The 21,090-nt window shown below is 36.0% G+C and overlaps 9 protein-coding genes across 9 annotated transcripts; 6 read left to right on the top strand and 3 right to left on the bottom strand.

Moving 5' to 3' along the window:
- Nucleotides 1-290: 290 nt before the first annotated feature.
- Nucleotides 291-1,382, bottom strand: WICANDRAFT_34029 (GSK family serine/threonine-protein kinase; the record flags this gene model as incomplete). The annotated part of the gene is made up of 1 exon (XM_019182142.1): nucleotides 291-1,382. One exon carries the CDS (start codon nucleotides 1,380-1,382, stop codon nucleotides 291-293), a length of 1,092 nt encoding a protein of 363 aa, XP_019037500.1.
- An 885-nt stretch (nucleotides 1,383-2,267) lies between these two features.
- MRPS18 (mitochondrial 37S ribosomal protein uS11m) lies at nucleotides 2,268-2,981 on the top strand (the record flags this gene model as incomplete). The annotated part of the gene is made up of 2 exons (XM_019183735.1): nucleotides 2,268-2,325; nucleotides 2,386-2,981. The coding sequence occupies 2 exons, from the start codon at nucleotides 2,268-2,270 to the stop codon at nucleotides 2,979-2,981; spliced, it is 654 nt and encodes a 217-aa protein (XP_019037499.1).
- Nucleotides 2,982-3,469: 488 nt separating this feature from the next.
- Nucleotides 3,470-4,316, top strand: RPL25 (60S ribosomal protein uL23; the record flags this gene model as incomplete). Its single annotated transcript, XM_019183734.1, has 2 exons — nucleotides 3,470-3,482; nucleotides 3,901-4,316. The coding sequence occupies 2 exons, from the start codon at nucleotides 3,470-3,472 to the stop codon at nucleotides 4,314-4,316; spliced, it is 429 nt and encodes a 142-aa protein (XP_019037498.1).
- Nucleotides 4,317-5,427: 1,111 nt separating this feature from the next.
- On the bottom strand, nucleotides 5,428-6,429 carry WICANDRAFT_34656 (malate dehydrogenase; the record flags this gene model as incomplete). Its single annotated transcript, XM_019182213.1, has 1 exon — nucleotides 5,428-6,429. The coding sequence occupies one exon, from the start codon at nucleotides 6,427-6,429 to the stop codon at nucleotides 5,428-5,430; it is 1,002 nt and encodes a 333-aa protein (XP_019037497.1).
- A 2,906-nt stretch (nucleotides 6,430-9,335) lies between these two features.
- On the top strand, nucleotides 9,336-10,382 carry WICANDRAFT_80436 (uncharacterized protein; the record flags this gene model as incomplete). The annotated part of the gene is made up of 1 exon (XM_019185062.1): nucleotides 9,336-10,382. The coding sequence occupies one exon, from the start codon at nucleotides 9,336-9,338 to the stop codon at nucleotides 10,380-10,382; it is 1,047 nt and encodes a 348-aa protein (XP_019037496.1).
- A 1,919-nt stretch (nucleotides 10,383-12,301) lies between these two features.
- Nucleotides 12,302-13,297, top strand: WICANDRAFT_23204 (uncharacterized protein; the record flags this gene model as incomplete). Its single annotated transcript, XM_019180980.1, has 1 exon — nucleotides 12,302-13,297. A coding segment is annotated over one exon (996 nt), but the record flags the coding sequence as incomplete, so codon positions are not given.
- A 276-nt stretch (nucleotides 13,298-13,573) lies between these two features.
- WICANDRAFT_64426 (uncharacterized protein) lies at nucleotides 13,574-14,374 on the top strand (the record flags this gene model as incomplete). The annotated part of the gene is made up of 1 exon (XM_019183733.1): nucleotides 13,574-14,374. One exon carries the CDS (start codon nucleotides 13,574-13,576, stop codon nucleotides 14,372-14,374), a length of 801 nt encoding a protein of 266 aa, XP_019037494.1.
- A 654-nt stretch (nucleotides 14,375-15,028) lies between these two features.
- On the bottom strand, nucleotides 15,029-15,793 carry WICANDRAFT_70223 (SDR family oxidoreductase; the record flags this gene model as incomplete). The annotated part of the gene is made up of 1 exon (XM_019184196.1): nucleotides 15,029-15,793. One exon carries the CDS (start codon nucleotides 15,791-15,793, stop codon nucleotides 15,029-15,031), a length of 765 nt encoding a protein of 254 aa, XP_019037493.1.
- Nucleotides 15,794-20,410: 4,617 nt separating this feature from the next.
- RGM1 (Rgm1p) lies at nucleotides 20,411-20,575 on the top strand (the record flags this gene model as incomplete). The annotated part of the gene is made up of 1 exon (XM_019180945.1): nucleotides 20,411-20,575. A coding segment is annotated over one exon (165 nt), but the record flags the coding sequence as incomplete, so codon positions are not given.
- Nucleotides 20,576-21,090: the final 515 nt, after the last annotated feature.

Below are 21,090 nucleotides of genomic sequence, written 5' to 3'. Positions count from 1 at the left end.
AATCAAAAAAACATCATGTACTCTCTCATGCTAAAAACAGATTAAAACTAACAAATTTTATATATAAAAAAAAAAGATCAATCAACAACGTAAAACTCATGGCAAAAATTGAGTCAGTTGTCTTCAAAATTAAACACTTCAAAAATAAATAAAAAGGTGAGAGAAAAATAGCAGTGGGTTTTTGTTTAAGATCTCTATAAAAACTTTCGTGTAACTCATCAAAAAAAATAAATCAATTAAACCTGTGAGGAGTAAAAAAAATTATGTAATTTGCTCTTGGGCATTCATTATCATATGGTGATTCTATCTCTCAATTCCCCGATAACATCCAACTCAAAACTGCTGAAATTAAATAACTTTGGCAATTCAACCGGGGTTGAAGAACCTCTTGGAACAAATTGTGAATCAACTCTTAAATCATCAAAAAATTCATGTGCTAAAATTCTTCTTGGACTCAATCTCTTTTCAGGTTCAAAAACTAAGACTTTTGTCAATAAATCAATACCTGTTTCACCAACAGGTCCTAAAATCTTGGTAAATCTTGTAGAAACTTTTCCATTGAATAAAGGCTTTGAAAATAATGGACCATCGTATTTAGGGTTTGAGTTATAAATAAATCTTTTGTCTGGTGGACCTAGCAGTTTACAAATCTCTCTCAATTGCAGTATTGGATCATCACCTTGGAAAATAGCTTTACCTAAAATCATTTCAGCTAAAACACAACCTAGACCCCAGATATCAATTTGGGTAGAGTAGTATTGGCATCCAACAATTAATTCAGGAGCTCTGTAATAACGTGAACAAATGTATGAAACTGAAGGCTGTCTTGGTTCTAATCTCTTTGCAGACCCAAAATCACAGATTTTCAAAACACCAGTGCTTGGATCAACCAATATATTTGAAGGTTTGATATCTCTATGGCAGATACCCAATGCATGTAAATAAAGCATTGCTCTTGCTATTTGGTAGGTGTATAATTTGATATGTTTCAGAGGAAGTTCCAGCTTATTTGAGTAATGGAGGCGGATTTCAAATTGTAAAGTTTCTGGTAAACATTCCATAGCTAGATGTTGATAAATCTTACCATCACTTGGAGATTTATGGGTGAAAAAATATTCCAACGTTATAATGTTTGGATGGTTTGTTAACCTCAATATTTCCAATTCTCTACTTTTGTACTCAGTTTGTGCTGGGACTTTCTTTATGGCAAAAGGACCTAACCAAGATTCACCATCTAATAACAATTTAGCTTGTGTAACTGTACCAAAAGCACCTTCACCAATTTTCTTGTACTCTTTTATAAGCATCTTCTTTGTAACGTTGGTTTTGTTTGAGGTCACATCATCGGCGACAAATTCTGTATCCACATAAGATGATGACATTGTAGTTCTATATTAAATTCTAGTAAATGGGGTGGATATGCAAGCTTGGAAAGATTGTCTAATGAATTGTATTGATGATTATGATTGATATTTCTTTCACTTTTAAACAAATATGGTTTTGAGGCTGAATTTTGACCACTGTAATTCTAGAAATGGTAAAACACAATGATTCAAATACAACAAAAATCAAACCAAATAGAATCAAAACACAATTAGGAGAATTGAAGTAGTAAAAAGGAAATTGATTTGAAAGAATTGAAACTTATTCTCCAATTAACGCGCTGAACGGGATGGTATTTATGGGTGGTTGAATGAAGTCTAAATTTGGAACTGAATTAAAACCACAACAGAACACTCTCAAAGTATCTCTGGTCACTGGATATGGATATGAATCTTGGAGAACCTGACGGTGTTGTTCACTGAGTTCTGATAGAGCGGATGTGATGGATCGTAAGTGGTAACGGTGTTGCTGTTGAAGATGATGTGCTTCAAAGTAGCTCAAAAACTGACAGCTGTTTATCAAATTTTGTGAACTTTTATGACCAACCGCAAAAAAAAATCGCGAACCGGATAAACTTGACTTTGACGAAAATGTAAAGCCACAATACAACGTTCAATTCTGGGATAGAATTGTTTTGGCTTGAGACTTTAGGCAGTAGTCTTAATTTATAGCTACCAGAATACGGTTTGTCCCTCTCCTTGGAACATTTTTGCACGGAATTTGGTCTATAAACCAGAAACAAAGAAAAATCGCGAAATATGTAACCCGGGCTTCCAATTTTGAGTTTTCGATCCCAGAAAAATGAACAAAATTGATGAATTGAAGCCTATATAGAGAAATCGAAACAATACGTACAATATACTTGATTCCGGAGGTTTCTAATCATGTTTCGTAATTCAAGAATACTAGGGTTGATCTCTAGACCACAATTTATCACAAGAAGTGAGTGCTGTTCACATTGTTAACCTAAAGAGTGTTTGAAACTAACGCATATATCAATAGACTTTTCAACATCAAGAATAACGAACAACTCAAAACCAACATTAGCTGAAACAGCTGCTAAATTTACACAAAGAGAATCAGATATCTCAAATATTAGAGGTCCAGGACAATCAACCACACCAAAAACTGTTTCATCCACCAAAAAGATTGAATTAATACATAAATATGTCTTGTATGGTTCATTTACAAGAAATAACACACATTTAACATTGACTGCCATCACAGAAGATATAAATTATTTAAACAGAAATCCAAATTTGACTTATAATGATCAAGTTCTATATTATGTTCATTTACCACAAAAAGTTAAAATCTCATTAAGTGGTGGTAATGTTGGTTTCCGTAAATCTGCAAGAGGTGAATATGAAGCAGGTTTCCAAGCTGCTGCAAAGATGTTTCAATTGATGGAGCAAAAGGGATATTTGGATAAGGATTTAGAAATCATTGTCAAAAACTTTGGTAAAGGTAGAGAAGCCTTTATTGATGCATTAAAGGGTAAAGAAGGTAATAGAATCAGAGGTAAAGTTGTTAGACTAAGTGATAACACCAAATTGAAATTCGGTGGTGTTAGAGCACCAAGAAGAAGACGTTTGTGATTTATGTATATACATCGGATATAAATTAATGAAAAGAGCATGTAAATATAGTTTATTTTGGTAGATCTGTAAAGTACTACTTTTTCTGAAAAGCCCTAATCTTGTCATGTGACTTCTCAACATCAAGCCCTAATGACATGTGGTGTTCGAATGTTTTGTGTTCTTAACCGATAAACACCAAACAAAAAAAATCTAACTCCCGAAACTGCGGTGTCGAGGGATCCCTGCCTGTGCATCCTCCCAGCCAAACAACTCCCAGCAGGATCTCTGCCTAGACTCTCAGCGTCCTCTGTGCGTGTCCCACAAATTCTTTGGTAGCTGCACACAACTTCCTCTTTGTAAGAAAAACTTACATAATAATTTTTTTTTTCAACAGTACAGTCCCACAGACTCTCTCAGTTGGGAAAAACAAAAAAGTTGAAATTTAATTTCACAACAAAATCCTTTCTAATATAGAAGAACATATTAAACAGAGATATTAGTTAAAAATGGCTCCATCAAGTAAGTGAAGAGACTCAATAAGCATAATGGAATGATCATATGAGTGAGGAAATGAAAGATATAAGGAAAGAAGAGAATCAAAGAGCGTTAACACGATATTGAATGAAGAAATTTTTGTCAAAGAGTGATGAAGTGAAGATTATAAGCAACACCAATAAAGAAATGTATCAAAGAATCATTATGAGAGCAAAGAGAAGACTATTATGAATTCAGAGTAAAATGAAAGTTCCAAAGAGATTATTTGCAAAAATCAAGGTCAGAAATATCATTAGTAGACAAGACCAGTTTTGAGTGTGAAGATTAGTGAAAGATTACCATGAAAAGACACAAGACTATATCATCATTTCGCTTACGTCCATATGAATCCATGAATGCATTAATATCTCATTGAACATGTTTACTAACTCATTTTCTTTAGCTAAAGCTCAAGCTGCTAAAAAAGCTGTTGTTAAAGGTACTAATGGTAAAAAAACCCTTAAAATCAGAACCAACACTACTTTCCGTTTACCAAAAACTTTAAAATTAGCCAGATCTCCAAGATATGCTTCAAAATCTGTTCCACATTACGAAAGATTAGATTCTTACAAAGTTATCGTTGCCCCAATTGCTTCAGAAACTGCTATGAAAAAAGTTGAAGAAGCTAACATTTTAGTTTTCCAAGTTGATTTAAAATCAAACAAACATCAAATCAAAAAAGCTGTTAAAGAATTATACGAAGTTGATGTTTTATCTGTCAACACTTTAGTCAGACCAAACGGTACCAAAAAAGCTTATGTTAGATTAACTGCTGATTATGATGCTTTAGATATTGCTAACAAGATTGGTTACATCTAAACTATTGGTTATATATTTAATAAAGAATAAAAAGTGGGTTAGTACGTGTAATTTTGTATAAAAGTATATGATTAATTTTTGGAGTCATAAAAACGATGGAATTATGTAGTGACTTGAAGAGTTGACTAAAGAAACCATTGGTCCTCAATATTTGAAACTACTGCTGTCTTTTAGATGTGTAGTTCATTAGTACATCTTTGATTTATGTTCTTGTCGGTGCTTAGCTCTTATTAGCTAGTGAAATACATACACTTTAGTTAATTTACTTGGACAATACACACACTTACTATATACCAAAGTCTGCTGAATCGATTTCTCAGTTCACATCTAAATTCACAATTGGTGACTACTGAGTCTCGACTCTCTATCTACATCTCTGATTCACTTCGAATAAGTGTCAGTCGCATGTTGCACCAGCTATGGTGCACAACTAACAACTAACTGTCCACAGTTCATCAAAAGTATATTCCATTTCTATGCTTTATGACCACCTCTAATTCTTGATTCCTCTGGCATTTCATCAGGTTGATCCACCTTTTGACAGTCCAGCTTCTAGAAATTAACCAATACAAGGGAACCCTAGTGATGATCATTAACAGAAGTTGATCCGTGGTTAGACATCACGAAAGAAACCCAACCATTGAATCTTCACATACACATTACCTCAGTGGACCATGGTTAAGCTATAAGCTAAGCTCAAAGTTCTTCATGGCATCCACGCGGCTCTAATTTTTCATTCATTTGTGCCTTTGGTAGGGCTTCTTCTCAAGTTGTTCTCAATATGGCACCTTTTCCATGATCAAGTTTGTAATTTTTTTATGGCAGATCTGATTATATAACAGCGCTATCGGGCATATAAACTAGGGCATGTTATGAGAAATGAGAAACAGAGAGCTTTGAAAGAGAAGATGGTTAGTTGAGTGTTGTTGAGAATCGTTCTTGGGGTTTTGATGGACTTTTTGGTTCAATTGTGGTACATGTGGTTGTGTAGCTAAAGAGCTTGTTCATCTACAAAGTGTAGTTAATCCCATTAAAATTGCATATATTGTATAGAAAACCGACCTCAAACTCATAAATAATCATTAAACCAATAGTAGTATCAACTCTTTTTCTATGCTTGGTTTTTAATAAAATTTATACCTTTTGAGATATTTGTTTTCAATTGGTCAATTGCAACATTTAATAATTCTTTTTCATGATCATTAATCTTGTTTAAAACGTCAATTTCAATAGATTCAACACCTTTTGCACTTAGTTTAACAGGTAATGAGATATAATCCAAGTCTGGTAACAATTGTCTGACTTCCTTAGCACCTTTAATATCATCACTTAGATAAACAAAACTTGAATCCACTATTGAAGAATCACCTTTTATAGCCTTCATTAATTCTTCAGCTAATTTGAAACCTGAATAAGCCATTGATAAAGTTGCGGATCCCATCCCTTTTTTAGCTTGAACAACCTCATCACCACCAAATTGAACACGGTGTATTAGTGCATCACGTTGTTCAATTGATAAGGATTTATAAAATTCTGGAGATCCCAAAGAAAATAAAGGAACAATAGTATCACCAGAATGACCACCAATAACTGGAATTTTCAAGTTTTCTGGGTTCAAAGAATCATTTGATAATTGAGAAATAAAAGTATTTGCACGAACTAAATCTAGGGTTGTAACACCAAATAATTTTCTAGCATTGAAAACACCATTTTTCTTCAAAACTTCAGCAAAAATTGGAACAGTAGAGTTGACAGGATTTGAAATAACCAATACAAAGGCATCTGGAGCAAAAGAAGCAACACCTTGAGCTAGATCCCTAACGATACCTGCATTTATAGCAAATAAATCATCTCTGGTCATTCCAGGTTTTCTTGGGACACCGGCAGGGATAATGACGATATCAGTATTTTGTAAAGCTTTTGATAAGCCATCGTTATCAGGGAGGAAAGATTGGATTTTGGTGTTTGTATCTATATGAGATAGATCAGCACCAACCCCTGGAGAGTTGACGACATCATATAGAGATAGTTCAGTAACATAAGGGGAAAGTTTCAATAGTAAAGATAAAGGTTGGCCAATACCACCAGCGGCACCGCAGACTGTGACTTTCATTGTAATGTAGTAGTTGTTGTTGTGTTGTTTTGAATATTTAGGAATAAATAAATGAATAGATGGACACCATGTACATATGCTACTTTCCAACACTTGATGTGAACTGTAATGCCAGCACTTCCTTCACAGTTTAATAATCAACCTGTGATATGATGAAATCTAATCAATATAGACTTGTAACTTGTAAGTGGAAAAACTTTAGCCGATACAGGATAACTTGGTTGGGTTTGGAATCTTTTGATTATTGGAATGCCCTTCATATATTGATCAACAGCTGGGTTATAGCACCCTGAACGTTTCATAGGTACCATTTAAGGTGTATAACCAATCATACTGAAGTAATATGCTCTAAATTTGTGCCATGTGCACCTCAAAAGGAGATGTCAAAAGATGAACGATAGAAAGATCAACGCCATCAAGTGTGTAGAATCGATAGATACAAGTGTCAGGTTGTACCTTTGTAGCAGCTCCTTTAAATATGTACACCCCTAGTTTCAGTTCAACTTTCTTTGTCCAGTTTTCCCTCAACTTGATTGGACTAATGCATCTATCTTTTCTAAAATCCTTCTTATCAATTACAAACGTTTCAAAATTCAGGTTGATGATTCAATTTTGACAGGTGGAAAAATCAAAAGAATGACATAAGCTATTAGATAATCGACAGAATATTACCCTCCCCTCATTCCCTAGAAATCTCGGATGCCTAGGTGATAAGAAATAATTGCCATGGTTTAAAAGTTGCCAACTCAATTGCTTTCAACATCGTCATAGAGTTTGTTATTGTTTATAATGTTGTGGGTTATTAAGGTGGAAAGGTAAGAACAGCTTTCCTCGGTGGATAGTAAAGATCATGGGCCCACAACACAAGCACCAAGGGATCAAGTTCTAATAACTAATTGAGATTTGTATCATGATCAGCTCTTTCTCACCAGCTAATCACTAAGTTGACCACTCTCTTTCTACCCAATAGTAGATCTATACCAATCACACTCACGTAATCCACCTTTCAAATCTGATCAACGCTTTAAACGATGTTGCAATTCTCTGCTTACTACTCCCCTCAGTGGCCCTACCGCCATCCCCTTTGTATGGCATTTTGATCACTCCAACCCATGACCACATAAAAAAAATTTGTATTGTTTACATCTGCTACAGCGGTTAAGGAAACTACATCTATAAAAGAAGTTCAATATCCAAAGTTTCATCCGTCTCTTTCACTTTTGTATTGGGAGAAACATATTTGCTCCCAACTAAACTTTGATTTAGCTTACAGCTTTGGATTAACAGACTCTGGTTTCGAAAGACTCTGAATATACTACTATATTGTGCAAGAGGAAAAATCTTCACACAATCACAAAGGAACTTGATCTGAAGAGCTAACATCCGCAACCATTTGAGTCTTGACTTACCGGCCACATAGTACATACATAACTCATCTTCGACAGTCTCCCAACTTGAAAGAACTGATCTGGCTCCATAATTATTCATAAGAACACCCTATCCTAGCTATAGCTATCAAAACGTAGCTCTCGTAATTACTCCTTCATGAGTATTATCAAAATGACTGTAGACACCTTAATTAGCTGCAGCGTATTAATTTTGTTATACACTGTAAAACATTTCAAAGTACAATAAGGTTTTCCATGGCTACCAGATTCGCCTGGAAATATTCAATATTAGTACTACAGTGTCCACAATATAGACGTTTTAAAGCTGAGTTAGTTATATTTGCGCAGTTGGTGTATATACATTTAATGCATTTGACGGAGTTCAAACTCAAAGTTTTGAGGAAAGTACGAATGAAAGTTCAACATGACGCGGCAGAGTAATTCGATCTATAAATACACAACATACAAGATATCGAGTCATCGTACTTGTCCACTTTATGAGAAATCAATCACCTAATAATAGCCACACTGATAGTCAGTTGACCAGGATTCAGTAAAAGAGAGCATTATTATTTATGAATGTTCATATCGCGTCCTGACTCCACACGCTTGAGTACCCTCAGCTGTCAAGCACAGAGCCAAGTGATTTGAATATCGTGTACATATAGCCACTAGCGGTCTTCAGTGGACACGATTACTTTTTTTAACTCGACATACAGGTATACAAGCACCTCTCTTGTCCAATCAAATCGTTTCTCTCTTTGAAACTAAAAATTCAAAGTTCAGAAAACCGTTTAATTTTCCAAACTTGTAGCCCCGTCAGGCGCGACGTTGTGTTTTTTTTTTGATTTCTTTTTTTTTTGAAGCTTCGGATCTAATTATTTGCAGGAGATCAACTCACGTACACATTGTTCCTGTGAATCAAGTTCATCGAACTTATTCATCAACCTTTACAAAGATCTTCACCATGTGCTAGAAAGTTGAGGCCCATGTGCTAAGCACAATCACTTCTTTCACTCATCATCATCAACACGAATGAAGTCCTCGGTGAAGAGGCTTCTTTACAAGATCTATTCAACATCAACAACTATTCAACGTCAGCCCCCTTCAGGATTCATTATGAAACCAATAATTATTTTCAGCATGCAGCTAAATATTCCGCCTCAAAAAAAGTACCCACTTTATGCACAATCTTAGAGGAAGACGTTGAAGGACTGGGGGGTTAAACAGTATCGACCAAGTATTTTTAGACTTTATCAAACTTGGTTCGCTACTGTGGATTCAAGTACCGTGTCTTTCTTTTGAATTTACATGCCCTCTACTCCATGGAGTTGCCTTATTGGGTTAAATGTGGTGATCCATAGCATACTGAAGAACCACTACAAGACGATGTGCTTTCAAGTACTTTACTCCACGTGTAATGGACTGACTCGAATGTTGAAGACATTTCAACTATATAAAGAGATCAAAATCCTCTTCAAGTTCAACATCAGCTCTATTCTTCTCATCATTAGAACCATGCTCTTCCTAAACTTATTAACATTATCCACTGCTGCTTTAGCTGCTGACACTATTCGTCTTCAAAATTGGAATCTTAGATTTGATTCAAAACATGATGGTATTTCTGTTGAAGATACAATCAAATCATTGAATAGCTCCGTTCCAAATGATGATGAAGTCACTTATTATGCTGATTATGGTGAAGAATCCTGGTCAAAACGCCGTATCGGTATTGCTAATGATGTTATTTTCAACAAGGCCCATATTTTCAATGTCAATGAAGCTTTGAAAAGACAAGTTGATGATTTACAAGATTTATTATCCAAAATTAGTGGTACCAATTGGTCTTATGTCGGTGTTGGTAGAGATGATGGTCATGAAAAAGGTGAATATGAAGCTATTTTCTTTGATCCAAATCATATCAAAGTTCATGATTTCCACACAATTTGGTTATCAAACTCTCCATTTGAACCATCTCAATACCCAGGTGCTGGTTCTTATAGATCTGCTACAATTGGTCATTTGCAAACTAAAAAGGGAACAAACTTCACAATGATTAATTGTCATCTTGATGATAAATCTGATGATCAAAGAAAATTAGGTGCTTCAATGTTAAGACATATTGGTGCTTATGAATATATGAATTCTGATGGTCCAGTTTTCCTTACTGGTGATTTCAATTCAAAATCTGAAGGTGAAACTTCAGGTGCTTACAAAATTGCTACAGGTTCTGCTCCATTAGTTTCAATGAATTCAACATTTGTTGAGAAATACAACTCTGATATCAGTGATTCATTCACTTGGGGTGATTTATATGGTCAAGTTGATCCATTAAGAAGATTAGGTCATTTCTCAACTTGGGATGGATTCAAAAAATGGGGTGATGTTAACGCTTTAGGTGGTAGAATTGACTTCCAATTTGCTGGTAAACCAAATAGTAATGCTAAAAATGTTCCAAACAAATATCACAAAGCTTTAACCCACAAAGTTGGTGAAACTTTTTATGATTTGGAGTGGCATTTAAGTGATCATAGACCAGTTATTAGTGATATTAGCCTTGCCTAAATCAACTACTGATGATATTTAATGACCTTCAGTTCACTCATGAATTTTTCTAACCCTTTTAATTATTCTTCTTTCCGTTTATACAATTATTATAGACTTTTGTTCTTTTGTTCACATGCTCATCAATTTTTTTCTTAGCTTGCATCTGTTTAATACACTCATCACAAAAGTGATTTTCCACCTTTCAAATGATCTCGTAGCTATCACCAATATTTCATCAGAGATTCGCGTTGAATTGCATCATCAATTGGTCAAGTAAACTAACTTAATTTCCAATGGTGTCAAGCTTCTGCTATCCACGTGTAGCCTCTCGAGGTCAAAACTCAATCAATTGTCTTTCACTGTATTGCTTTTAAGGCTTTCAAATCGATACATATAGATTGAGCAGTATGATGGCAACACGAAGCTATCTAACGATACCCTTTGTCTCCATGCCCTCTTTATCTACCAACAACACAATACTTCAAATCTGATCTGTTCCTGGATCATTGAAATTTTCCATATCTGTGCAAAACCGTAAAGCCACATGGCACATGATGAAGTTTAAAGTTACATTCATCGGGATCTACACTAAAATAGAGTTCTCGGTTCAATTTGAAGAAAACGTGATTACAGGCTAAATCAAAAGGTGTAACGTGGGCCTCTGGTACTTTCAGTCTAGATTCTATCCTTGTGAGGTAACAAGTTTAGCCATGCTCAGTAGGAGGTTGTATTGTCTAGATTGAGACCTGTATTGTATTTTGACTGGCTCTATTATCACAATGTCTTAAAGCCCTGTTCGCTCTATGGCTTTGGAAGTTCCTTTTATATCCGAAGCGTTGATTTTGGAAATTTTTGAAAAAGAACCAGCCTTCAACTTTCAACAATACTTCTGAAATCAACTCCAATATTGGTCGCCTCATTCACCAAAACAGGAAGATACTAGTCATAGGGATGGGTATAAGCGGGCAACCTCAGAATGGTTGGTTGTGTAAAGTTTAACGGCCGGTGTTGAGTTTCTTGGGCTCAAAGTTGGAGCACGTTTCAACTTGTTTGTATCTTTGGTTTCAAAGATATGGAAAACTTTTTAACAGTAAACATGCTGTATTATGGTTTTGCGGTACACTGATTTTGGTCCGTGATATCTCTACAATTCTTGAGTGTTTGTTTGTGTTGCATCTTGAAAGGGTTTTCAGGGTTCGCTTGGTGATCTAAGGACGTTAAACAAACGGTTTAATTTCAAGAAATGATCTAACCCGTTGAAATTGAGAGGAACTCTAAGCACGAACACTGGTCGTCTATGTCAGGCTCTTGAACCTTTGTTCAGTCCATGGAAAATTCTGGTTGCTGGTGCTAATACTTCAAAGGTGACGATACTCCTTCACCAAGTTCATTCCACATCTGAAGGTTACACTTATTCCCCCAAAGTTCAAACTCCTTGGAAAACCGAACCATGCAGGTTTCTGATCCAAAGTCGCGTCCGGTATACGTTAGCTTCTCAATCGAGTGAAAAGTTGAATTGTCTCGTATCCAAATACACCAGCACTATAAGCATTGAAGATCAACTGGTGTTTTCTTCACTGGAATATACTATTTGAGATCAAGATTCTACCAATTGGGATCAATCGATCTAACATGTGCTCTTCAAATTAAAACCAATGCGTTCGTATTCACACATTTGGAATATTTGGTGGATAACCTAAATTAACTGTTGAAAGTTTTGAAATGGTAAGAGCTCAATGCAGTGTTTGAATTGTTCAGGTAAGTGGGTATTATTACACGTGGAAATCAAAGAGAGCTGAGGTTCGAAGAAAAAATATGGGTATATAAAGAGGCATGAAATCTTGGATTTGAAACCATTATCCTTTCTTCTGTATCAAACAATAACAATGCTCACTAAGTCACTCATTTATTTGTTAGTTTGTGCTACATTTGCTTTAGCTTCTGAGACAATCCGTCTTCAAAGTTGGAATTTACGTTTTGATAAAGTCAAAGATGGTATTCCAGTTGAAGATACCATCAAATCTTTAGAATGGGGTATCCCTGCTGATGGAGGCCCATTTTATGAAAACTATGGTGAAGAAACTTGGTCTAAAAGAAGAATTGCAATTGCTAATGATGTCGTTTTCAACAGAGCTGATATTTTCAGTGTCAATGAAGCCTTGAAAAGACAAGTTGACGACTTGGAATATTTGTTAAACAAGATGAGCGGTCAAACATGGAGACATGTTGGTGTTGGTCGTGATGATGGTAAAGAAAAAGGTGAATATTCAGCCATTTTTTACAATGCAAACAAAATTCATCTTTGGGATTCTGATCAGGTTTGGTTATCGGACACTCCATTTGAACCTTCAAAGTACCCTGGGGCTGGATCTTATAGACTTGCTACTATTGCCCATATGTCAACTTGGGGTGGTGGTTTCTTCACATTGATTAATACTCATTTAGATGACAGATCTGATGATCAAAGAAAATTGGGTGCTTCATTATTGAAACAAATTGGTGCTCATGAATACAGCTACAGTTTAGGTCCTGTCTTTCTTACTGGTGATTTCAACTCTCAAGCTAATGGTTCTGCTTCAGGTGCTTATAGAATTGTTACTGGTCTTGAAGAAGCCGTTCCAATCAATGAAACTTTTGCTAAAAGATACCATTCACCAATTGCCGACACTTTCACTTTCGGAGATTTCTTGCCAGAAACTGACCCATTGCAAAGATCTGGACATTTTGCTACTTGGGATGGCTTCAAACCATGGGGTGACACTAGTGCTATTGGTGATAGAATTGATTTCCAATTCGTTGGTAAACCAAACAAAGAAGCTTGGAATATTCCAAAGAAACAACACAAGATTGAAAGATACAGAACTGGTGAAACTTTTTGGGACTTGCAATTCCATATGAGTGATCATAGACCTGTCATCAGTGATATCACTTTAAGCTGGTTATAGTTGAACAGACCTTTTTTTTATAGCTTTTAAGGTTTGACACATTTTTTAATCTATTATGATTATGTAATTTTTGTTCCACGAGTCACGTCTCATCTGACAGATACCGATGATCTTACTTCAACAGAAAAAAAAAACCTGTGAACAGAGAACAATTGAAAGAAAAAGTTATATAAAAGCAACAAGTCTTCTGTTGACGATGGTGTAGTATACTTTTCAATTCCTAACTAAAAAAAACATCAAAATCTTTAACAGTTTCACTTTCAAATGTCGAATTATTTATCAAACGTTCTAGAGTGCCTCCAAAGTTCAGCAACGTACTACTTCACTATAACTGCAGCAATTACATTGAGTATGAAATTAATCAGAATACAACTACCGGATCAACAAAATGACTCAACAGTAAAATCTGGTAAAATTGTCTGTTTCAATAGTCAAGTTCAAGTTCGTTATTTTGACAACAAATCTGTGATAGGGACCAGCGAAGAAGATGACGTTGGTGATCTTTGTTTGATAAGTAAAAGAAAAAATAAACGCAAATCAAAGTATACTTATCAAGGGAAAAAACTGACTAAGAAGGAATATAGAAGAAAGCTTTTTCTAGCTACAGAGCATGAAATTTTCTTCCATAGTCACTTTTCAGGCGTATTTAATAAAAAAGGATTTGAAGAAGATTACTTTGAAGAGATCTTCAAGACCCATTGGAGTTTGTTTGAACCTTTAAAGACCAATTTTGATAGAATGACTGAAATTTTTGATGAGGCTAGTAGGGCCGCGGACGGTTTAGCTGATGATTTCAATATTATAGGTTGTCATTCGTTTCCTGGATCCACTAATATACCCAAGGAGGAATATGATACTGATAATGAAGGTTTACATCCTGGTAACTATCCAAAAAACGTTATTACTTGTCCAAATAGAGACTTTGGCTCTTCAAACAACAACGGTTCTCGTCCAACGCGGAGGGTTCTCCAGCCAACAAATACCTCAACTCCTGATGACGAGCTTGATCCCCCAGTGCGTTATATTGTTCCTTTCAAAACCAAAAAGAGAAGAAGAGTCCTATAAGCAAATATCTAATAGATGGCATGTATCATATTCAACTTCACTGATGTAGCTCATTATTTAAAAAGAACCCTGTATAGTTATGAAGTCAATAATATGATCAACTTTATGTGACCTCCTTCGTTGCCTTTCAACAAATAGACAAGCACCACAGTTTCAATACAATGCTAAACAGATCCATTCAATTTACATTGATAGCTGGGAAATATCTTGATGCTTTTTATTTGCTGCCTTTTCCAGATGACGTGTGTAACTAAACTTTCTTGAAGTGCTGTCTGCCATTTTTTTCTGTCAAAGTAGAAGACCCTATCAACACTTAAGCAACTTGGGCTATTGTTGTGTGCCAATGTCATAGTTGGGGAAATTCGATAGCATTGAATTCATTGAACATCAAAGCATCATCAAAAACCAAAGATTCAATACTCAGTATGTTGCCACATTCTACTGTGTTGACAAATTACTAGAGAGACTTCAAGTTTGATTTTAATAGGAAAGTTGTTTAAAGATTCTCAGGCGCAATATGTAAATAAGGTTGATCTACGTTAGCTTCAAATATTCTCTTATCCAAAATGGAAAATATCTTAGTATCAAATGTAACATTATATCTGTTATAATCAAATACCTGTTGGTCAAAATTGTCGACTTCTTTCTCGGCTCTTAAAAAACCAACTCTTGTCCTCGAAAATCAAGAAATTTACCATTTTGCTCCTTACCTAATTTCAAAATAACATTTTCCAGTTGCAACTTGACACTCTCTTCTGGCTCTAATAGCTTAATGTCCTTAAATAGTTCCATGGTGGCAGGATTGAATTCTGTGGCAGCAACAACTGAAGCCTTTCCCATATCAGAGTTTACCTGGCCTGGGTGTAAAGCTATTGCAACGAAATTTTCAGATCCTAATTCGAAGCTAATCTCCTTGACACTATAGTTCAAAGCTGCTTTAGATTGCCCATAAGCGTTAGTGGTGAATGGAAGTTGAGCACCAATAGAAGCAGCAATGCTTGAAATATAAATCAAGTGTCTTGTCTCTCTTTGTTCCAAATATGGATATAGAACCTTTGTCAAGGAAATCGGACCAAGTGTGTTAATTCTATAATGTTTTTCATAAACTTGTTGACTTGTATCAATGGCTAATGCTAATGATTCAGCTATACCCGCGTTTGAAATCATGACATCAATACCATCTTTTGCCACAGACTTCAGCTGGGAATCCAATGCATCAATTGAAGCTTTGTCACCAACGTCTAGAGTCACAATCTTAACATTGCCTTGAGTGTCAGCTAGTTTTCGTAATTCTGTAGCTTTTGAAACATCCCTTGCACTTGCAAGGACTGTGTTTTCAGGGTTCGATGATAGTTGTTTAACAAACTCATACCCAACTCCACGATTCCCACCTGAGATAAAGTAAACTTTCCCTGTCATGATTTTTAGTATATCCAATAGTTCGTGAATGGATAGGAATACCAGTATTGACTATTAGATGATCATTTGATTAAAATTAAAAGAAGGATATTTAGAGCCATTTATATCTTTGCTAGCTACTAGTCCAGTTTTACTATTGTTCTTCAACAACTCCTTTAAATCCGCACTCGTGCTCAGAAATGTCTTGTCACTTTCACACACACAGATTGGCAATAATTTGAACTATTTATAATCATATATGGGCTCTAACTTAATCCAAATGAAGATCCGCTCTAACTTAATCCAATTGAAGATCTCAAATTATATGTTTCGTGGTGGCTTTAAGGGAGTTAATCTTCTCTGATTAGGTTGACTATGTTATATTACAGTTGGTTTGAATTTTTGTAAGCCTCTATAAAATTAACTCCGTTTATCACCGACTTATATATGTATAGCGCTCGTTGGATCAAGTACGTCGTCGTCGAGGTACTCGGCGACTACATTTAAGCTGTGTGCACGTCTACCTGTTAATTAATTTGATCCATATTATTGATATTCAATTTCTACATATTACTCAATTTAAAGCTGACTCATATTATTATATGGTTCAGCGCCTAAAGGTCGATCTGCAATAATATGGATAATGGAATAATTAATAATTTTTGTTAATTAATATTAAATATATTCATGATTTAGCTGTTAGTGTACTATTTGGTGAACTTGCAGCAGCAGGATCAAGAGTCGAATATTGCAATTGCGCACGAACCGCAGCTTGGATTGTACGGCTTGATCTCGCTATATTGTTGGAATTCAGGCTTCCTCATGATATAATATGATATCCAGCTTCTCAGCCAACTGAGAGACGTACTAGTGCAGATTTTTTAAATTAATATGATCAGAATAAAAACAGCTAGGTTATAAGCTGAAATATTATTGAACTAGACGTAAGAAAGGCGCTGGCCATTGTTATAATTGGATTAATTACAATATTAATTGTAAAATTTGTGGAAATCACCAAGATATTCCTAATACTTTTCTTGATGAAGTCCTAATGGTTTGTTAATTAGTTGATTCTAAGGTGACTGAACCACTAGCTTAAAGGAGCTAATATCAGCTAGCTGTACTCTATGTATATTAATATTAATGGCGTCGAAGCCAATTCATGAATATGCGGCCATTCAATACTTACCTTGTCGTCAGTTCTTGAGTTAATCAGCTTAATGAAAGCTCAGTACTCTTAATTTTCCTAGACTCTAATATGAATGGTAATTTGCGGTAAAACGTTTTACACTTGTACATCTTCTTCGAAGCGTAGATCTCGAATCTTATCGAGGTGCAGATACGGAAATTTAGAGACTTGTAGTTTAAACTTGCAATCAGTTTTAAAAGACAAGGGTTTGGAGGGAACGCCTTGATAGTTGCCCCTGATTTGTTGAGCTTTAGTTGTTGAAGACCCTAAAGATTGCATAGCTTTCTCGATCAGATTTTAAATCGTCGACTTTGTTGGGTGCAATTTCATTGAACAAGACACAATACAGACCTTTTTGAAATCTCACTGATCAAAGAGGAACCAATTGACCTTGTGCTACTTGTGTATTTCTAGGGGCTTTCCAACGTTCAGTCTCGTCTTGTACAGTTGTTAACTCCATCAAGTCTACATCACTGTAGCCCTGAAAGAGACCGCGTTCATATTGCACAGAGACTGAACGGTCAATATTATTTGTTATACCATGCAAGTTGAAACAATTCAATTAGTTTGATCGGGGTTTGGGCTCTCAAGATAGGCTTATACTTGTTCAGAACATCTCATCGTTTCTTTCAAGTTTGAATTGGAAGAACCAAAGTAATATGTTTTGGATACATAATTTGCACTCTTGAGATATTTGAAGAGCGCACTGAAAAAGGTGTTGAAAAGCCTTGATTGATCTACAACCACAGTTGACTGGTACATTAACTGGTAAGCTGTACACAACCACTTTTGAAAATGATGACTCGAAATTTAAGATTGATGATGGTCAGATACAAGATTGAGTTTGAACGTTGGAGCCCCAAGTTTTCAAAGGAATAAGGTGGACTGTAGATTGGACCTTATGATACTTGTATCCATTGAACGTGGTATAAACGTTTCAAGTTTAAAGAGAACGTTACTGTGGTGCACAAACTGTTTAACGAAATTCTGGAGTTCCTCGATGTTGTTTCATTTTGAGATTTCTTTTTGACAAGAACCAGTTGCATAAAACGGTTCCACTTTTTTTTTGGCTTGACGTGAATGAGAAGCTGGTTTGGAAGAGTGGTAGAGTTGTGACTTATAAGCCATACACTTTACCTTATAGCGAGCTTCAATATTGTGAAAGCTCAAAAGTTTTGGGAATTATCAGCTTGTGTTGAAGAAGTAAGTGTACAAACAAACTGATTTCTACTGTAAGACCGACAGAGCACTCACCAAGATCCAAATCTGTACCTTGAGGCTAGTTCACAAGTACTCTTCGTGAAGTTTAAAGCCTTCAGAGATTTAGAGCATGCTGGAGATTGTACCATGAAAGATGGTTTTATCAGCCCAAAGCACTATAAGTGCACAAGCTGGCTTATGAATATGTAGGTTCTGTGAAAGAGTTAACATGTTCTCAATAGATATGGACCCCCCTCTTATTACAACAACGAAATTCAGACTCCAGAGTCCACACTATTCTAGTGTTCGTTTGATGAATTACTCAAGTAGGAACTAGGAACCGAAGCTAGGAGGGAAAGCTCTTGGGTATGTATGAGAGGTTATATAAGTTTCATGGTGAAACCTTTTTTGCACACTCTTTGTATGAATCCCCTTAAAATCAGGTCTGCCTTGGGATTTGGGCTTTGGTCCTAGTGTTCTAGTGCCTGTGAAGGGATTTTTGGGAGAGGCTGCCTAGGAAAACGAAGTTCCAGAAGGACCAGATTAATTTTATAGGCAGAGGGGCGTCTTTCGCTGAAGCAGGAACTTTTTAGTGTGTCCTTAATTCCTGGGGCAGTTCGTATAAGCTGAGAAAAAGAATTAAAGCTCTACCAACCTACGCAAGCTATCAGCAGAATGTCTTTCGCAATACAGGCTTCTTATGGTATTAAGAGGACTATTCATTGAGGATAGCATTATCAAATTACAATTTTGCCTCAGAAATCTTTTCAAAAATTCAATTCAGCCAGCCACAAATGGACTGAGATATCCTCGGCCTAGCTTCACCAGCTCCCTGTCGGCAATCGCTTCTTTGAAGGGAAGCTAGTGGGAAATACCTAGGTGGACCGAACCCTTTGGGCCCACTCTACACCGCGCTGGTTCTAAAAGAATGCATCAGTTACATATCAATCTGGAGGAATCCAAACTTGATATGATCTTTCAAAGTAATTGTCAATACCTTTTATTCTTTATTATTTCTGCCTTGAAGCCACTGTTGAAGCTACAAAGCTTTTGTCAGAGCGAGACCGTTGTAGAGGGGTATGGTACCTGGTAAGTGAAACGGTCAAGAACCAAGTCCTCTCTGAAGCGAGCCTAGTCCTTCCAGTGGTGCCAGTTCATGCAGGTTGTGCGTCGGCATATGCCAATAGATACCTGAGGGCACTTGAGCTTGTCGAAATTTGTATGGGAGGAAGCTGAAATTTTATGAGATTGTACGTAAAATAAAACAATAAGTTGCATCCAAATCAACTGTTTTCACTAGTCAAGGGCTCTCATTACTTGGACCAGCTGCTTCCTGAAGTCATGATAAACGAAGTGTAGACCTGTAGTTGGTGGACCGTGGTGTAAGTTTTGAGATCAACAGTTATCTCAACAACTCTCGATACAAATAAATACAACCCTATTCCTTTTTCCAAACTCTGGTTAAATGAAAAAGGGCTTAACCAATCTTACTTGAACTCAACTTGGGTACATCTTCCACAAGCTGAGCATATAGGATTAACCGTGCGTACCTTGATTACCATTTAGTCAGGGACGCAAATTCCAAAGAAAAAAAACACGTCGGAATTCACTACACATTTCCCAATAAAAAGGTCAAAGATCCCTGGTTTCCAACTAGCCGTCTTCCATTGTACAATCACTGGGCAAATTACGATCCAATCCAATAACATACAAGCCGTACTGGACCTTAATAGTTAGCGTGGACCTGCTTGTTCTTTGTTGATTTATTCAAACGTTAATTTCCTTTTCATTCGGTGGTTTTCAGTTTCAGGGAAAAAAAAATAATTTTCAGGAAACCCAAAAAAAAAATATTAACGTGTTTGCTTGAAATATTCCAACTGTTTCACCACATTTTATCAAGATTATACTTGCTGAACCTTTTGACTAATAGTCATTTGCATAGCTAAAACATCAAGAAGTCAGAATCCTCTTCATAACATCTGAAAGGCGTTGTTTCCAAGAGAGAATTCGTTTTGTTTTTATCTTCGTTTCCCATAGCCCCTGTTCATTATCCATACCGTTCCTGGTGCCTATTAATAAGTACTAAAGCTTCGATAACGGTCAACAAGAAATACCTATATATATACAATATATCCTAGAGGACAAAAAGAAAAGAAGAAGAGCATCATCAAGCCATCTCATATCACAGAATGACAAGCAACATGATACCATCCAATACTACAAGTGCAGCCAAAAAGAAGGTCAAGGGAAGAACTTTCCAATGTACAGGATATCCAGATTGTAACATGACTTTCACAAGATCTGAGCATTTGGCAAGACATATACGAAAGCATACTGGTGAAAGACCTTTTGAATGTGTTCATTGTTCAAGAAAGTTTTCAAGATTGGATAACCTAAGGCAACATAAACAGACGGTCCATGCTCATGAACATAACTTGAATGGTGATTATCAAAATGGTAGTAACAACTCAGAGATGAAACAGATAGATGACAAGCAGCTTTATAATGAAGACCATCATCCAAATAAAGAAAATACGTTCTTACAACAACCTTCAACTTCCTCAAATTTACCAGCTGCTGCCACTTCATTATTAAGACCTACCCAATTCAGATCTAAACATAGACCAAGACCGATCGCTTTACCTTCAAGAAAATCTGTTTATAACGATGCTCCTTACACCGTTCCAACCCCAAGATCTGCAAGTTCATCAAGTCAATTGTTATTGAGTCCAATATCACCAGCCAACAGTTTTCACCAATTAAATTATCCTCATTCAACAACAACTGCAACTTCATCACAACAACATTTACCTTCTGTACAATTTCTAACTTCTAATGGGTCACATGCTGATAGTTTGATAAGTCCTTATAATTCAAGCTTTAGTTCAAACATTTCAAATGCAAATACACCAACTAATTCTTCGTTTGA

Source organism: Wickerhamomyces anomalus, assembly GCF_001661255.1.
Source record: "Wickerhamomyces anomalus NRRL Y-366-8 unplaced genomic scaffold WICANscaffold_5, whole genome shotgun sequence".
NCBI lineage: Eukaryota > Fungi > Ascomycota > Saccharomycetes > Phaffomycetales > Wickerhamomycetaceae > Hansenula > Hansenula anomala.
This window is presented reverse-complemented; position numbering and strand designations above follow the sequence as displayed.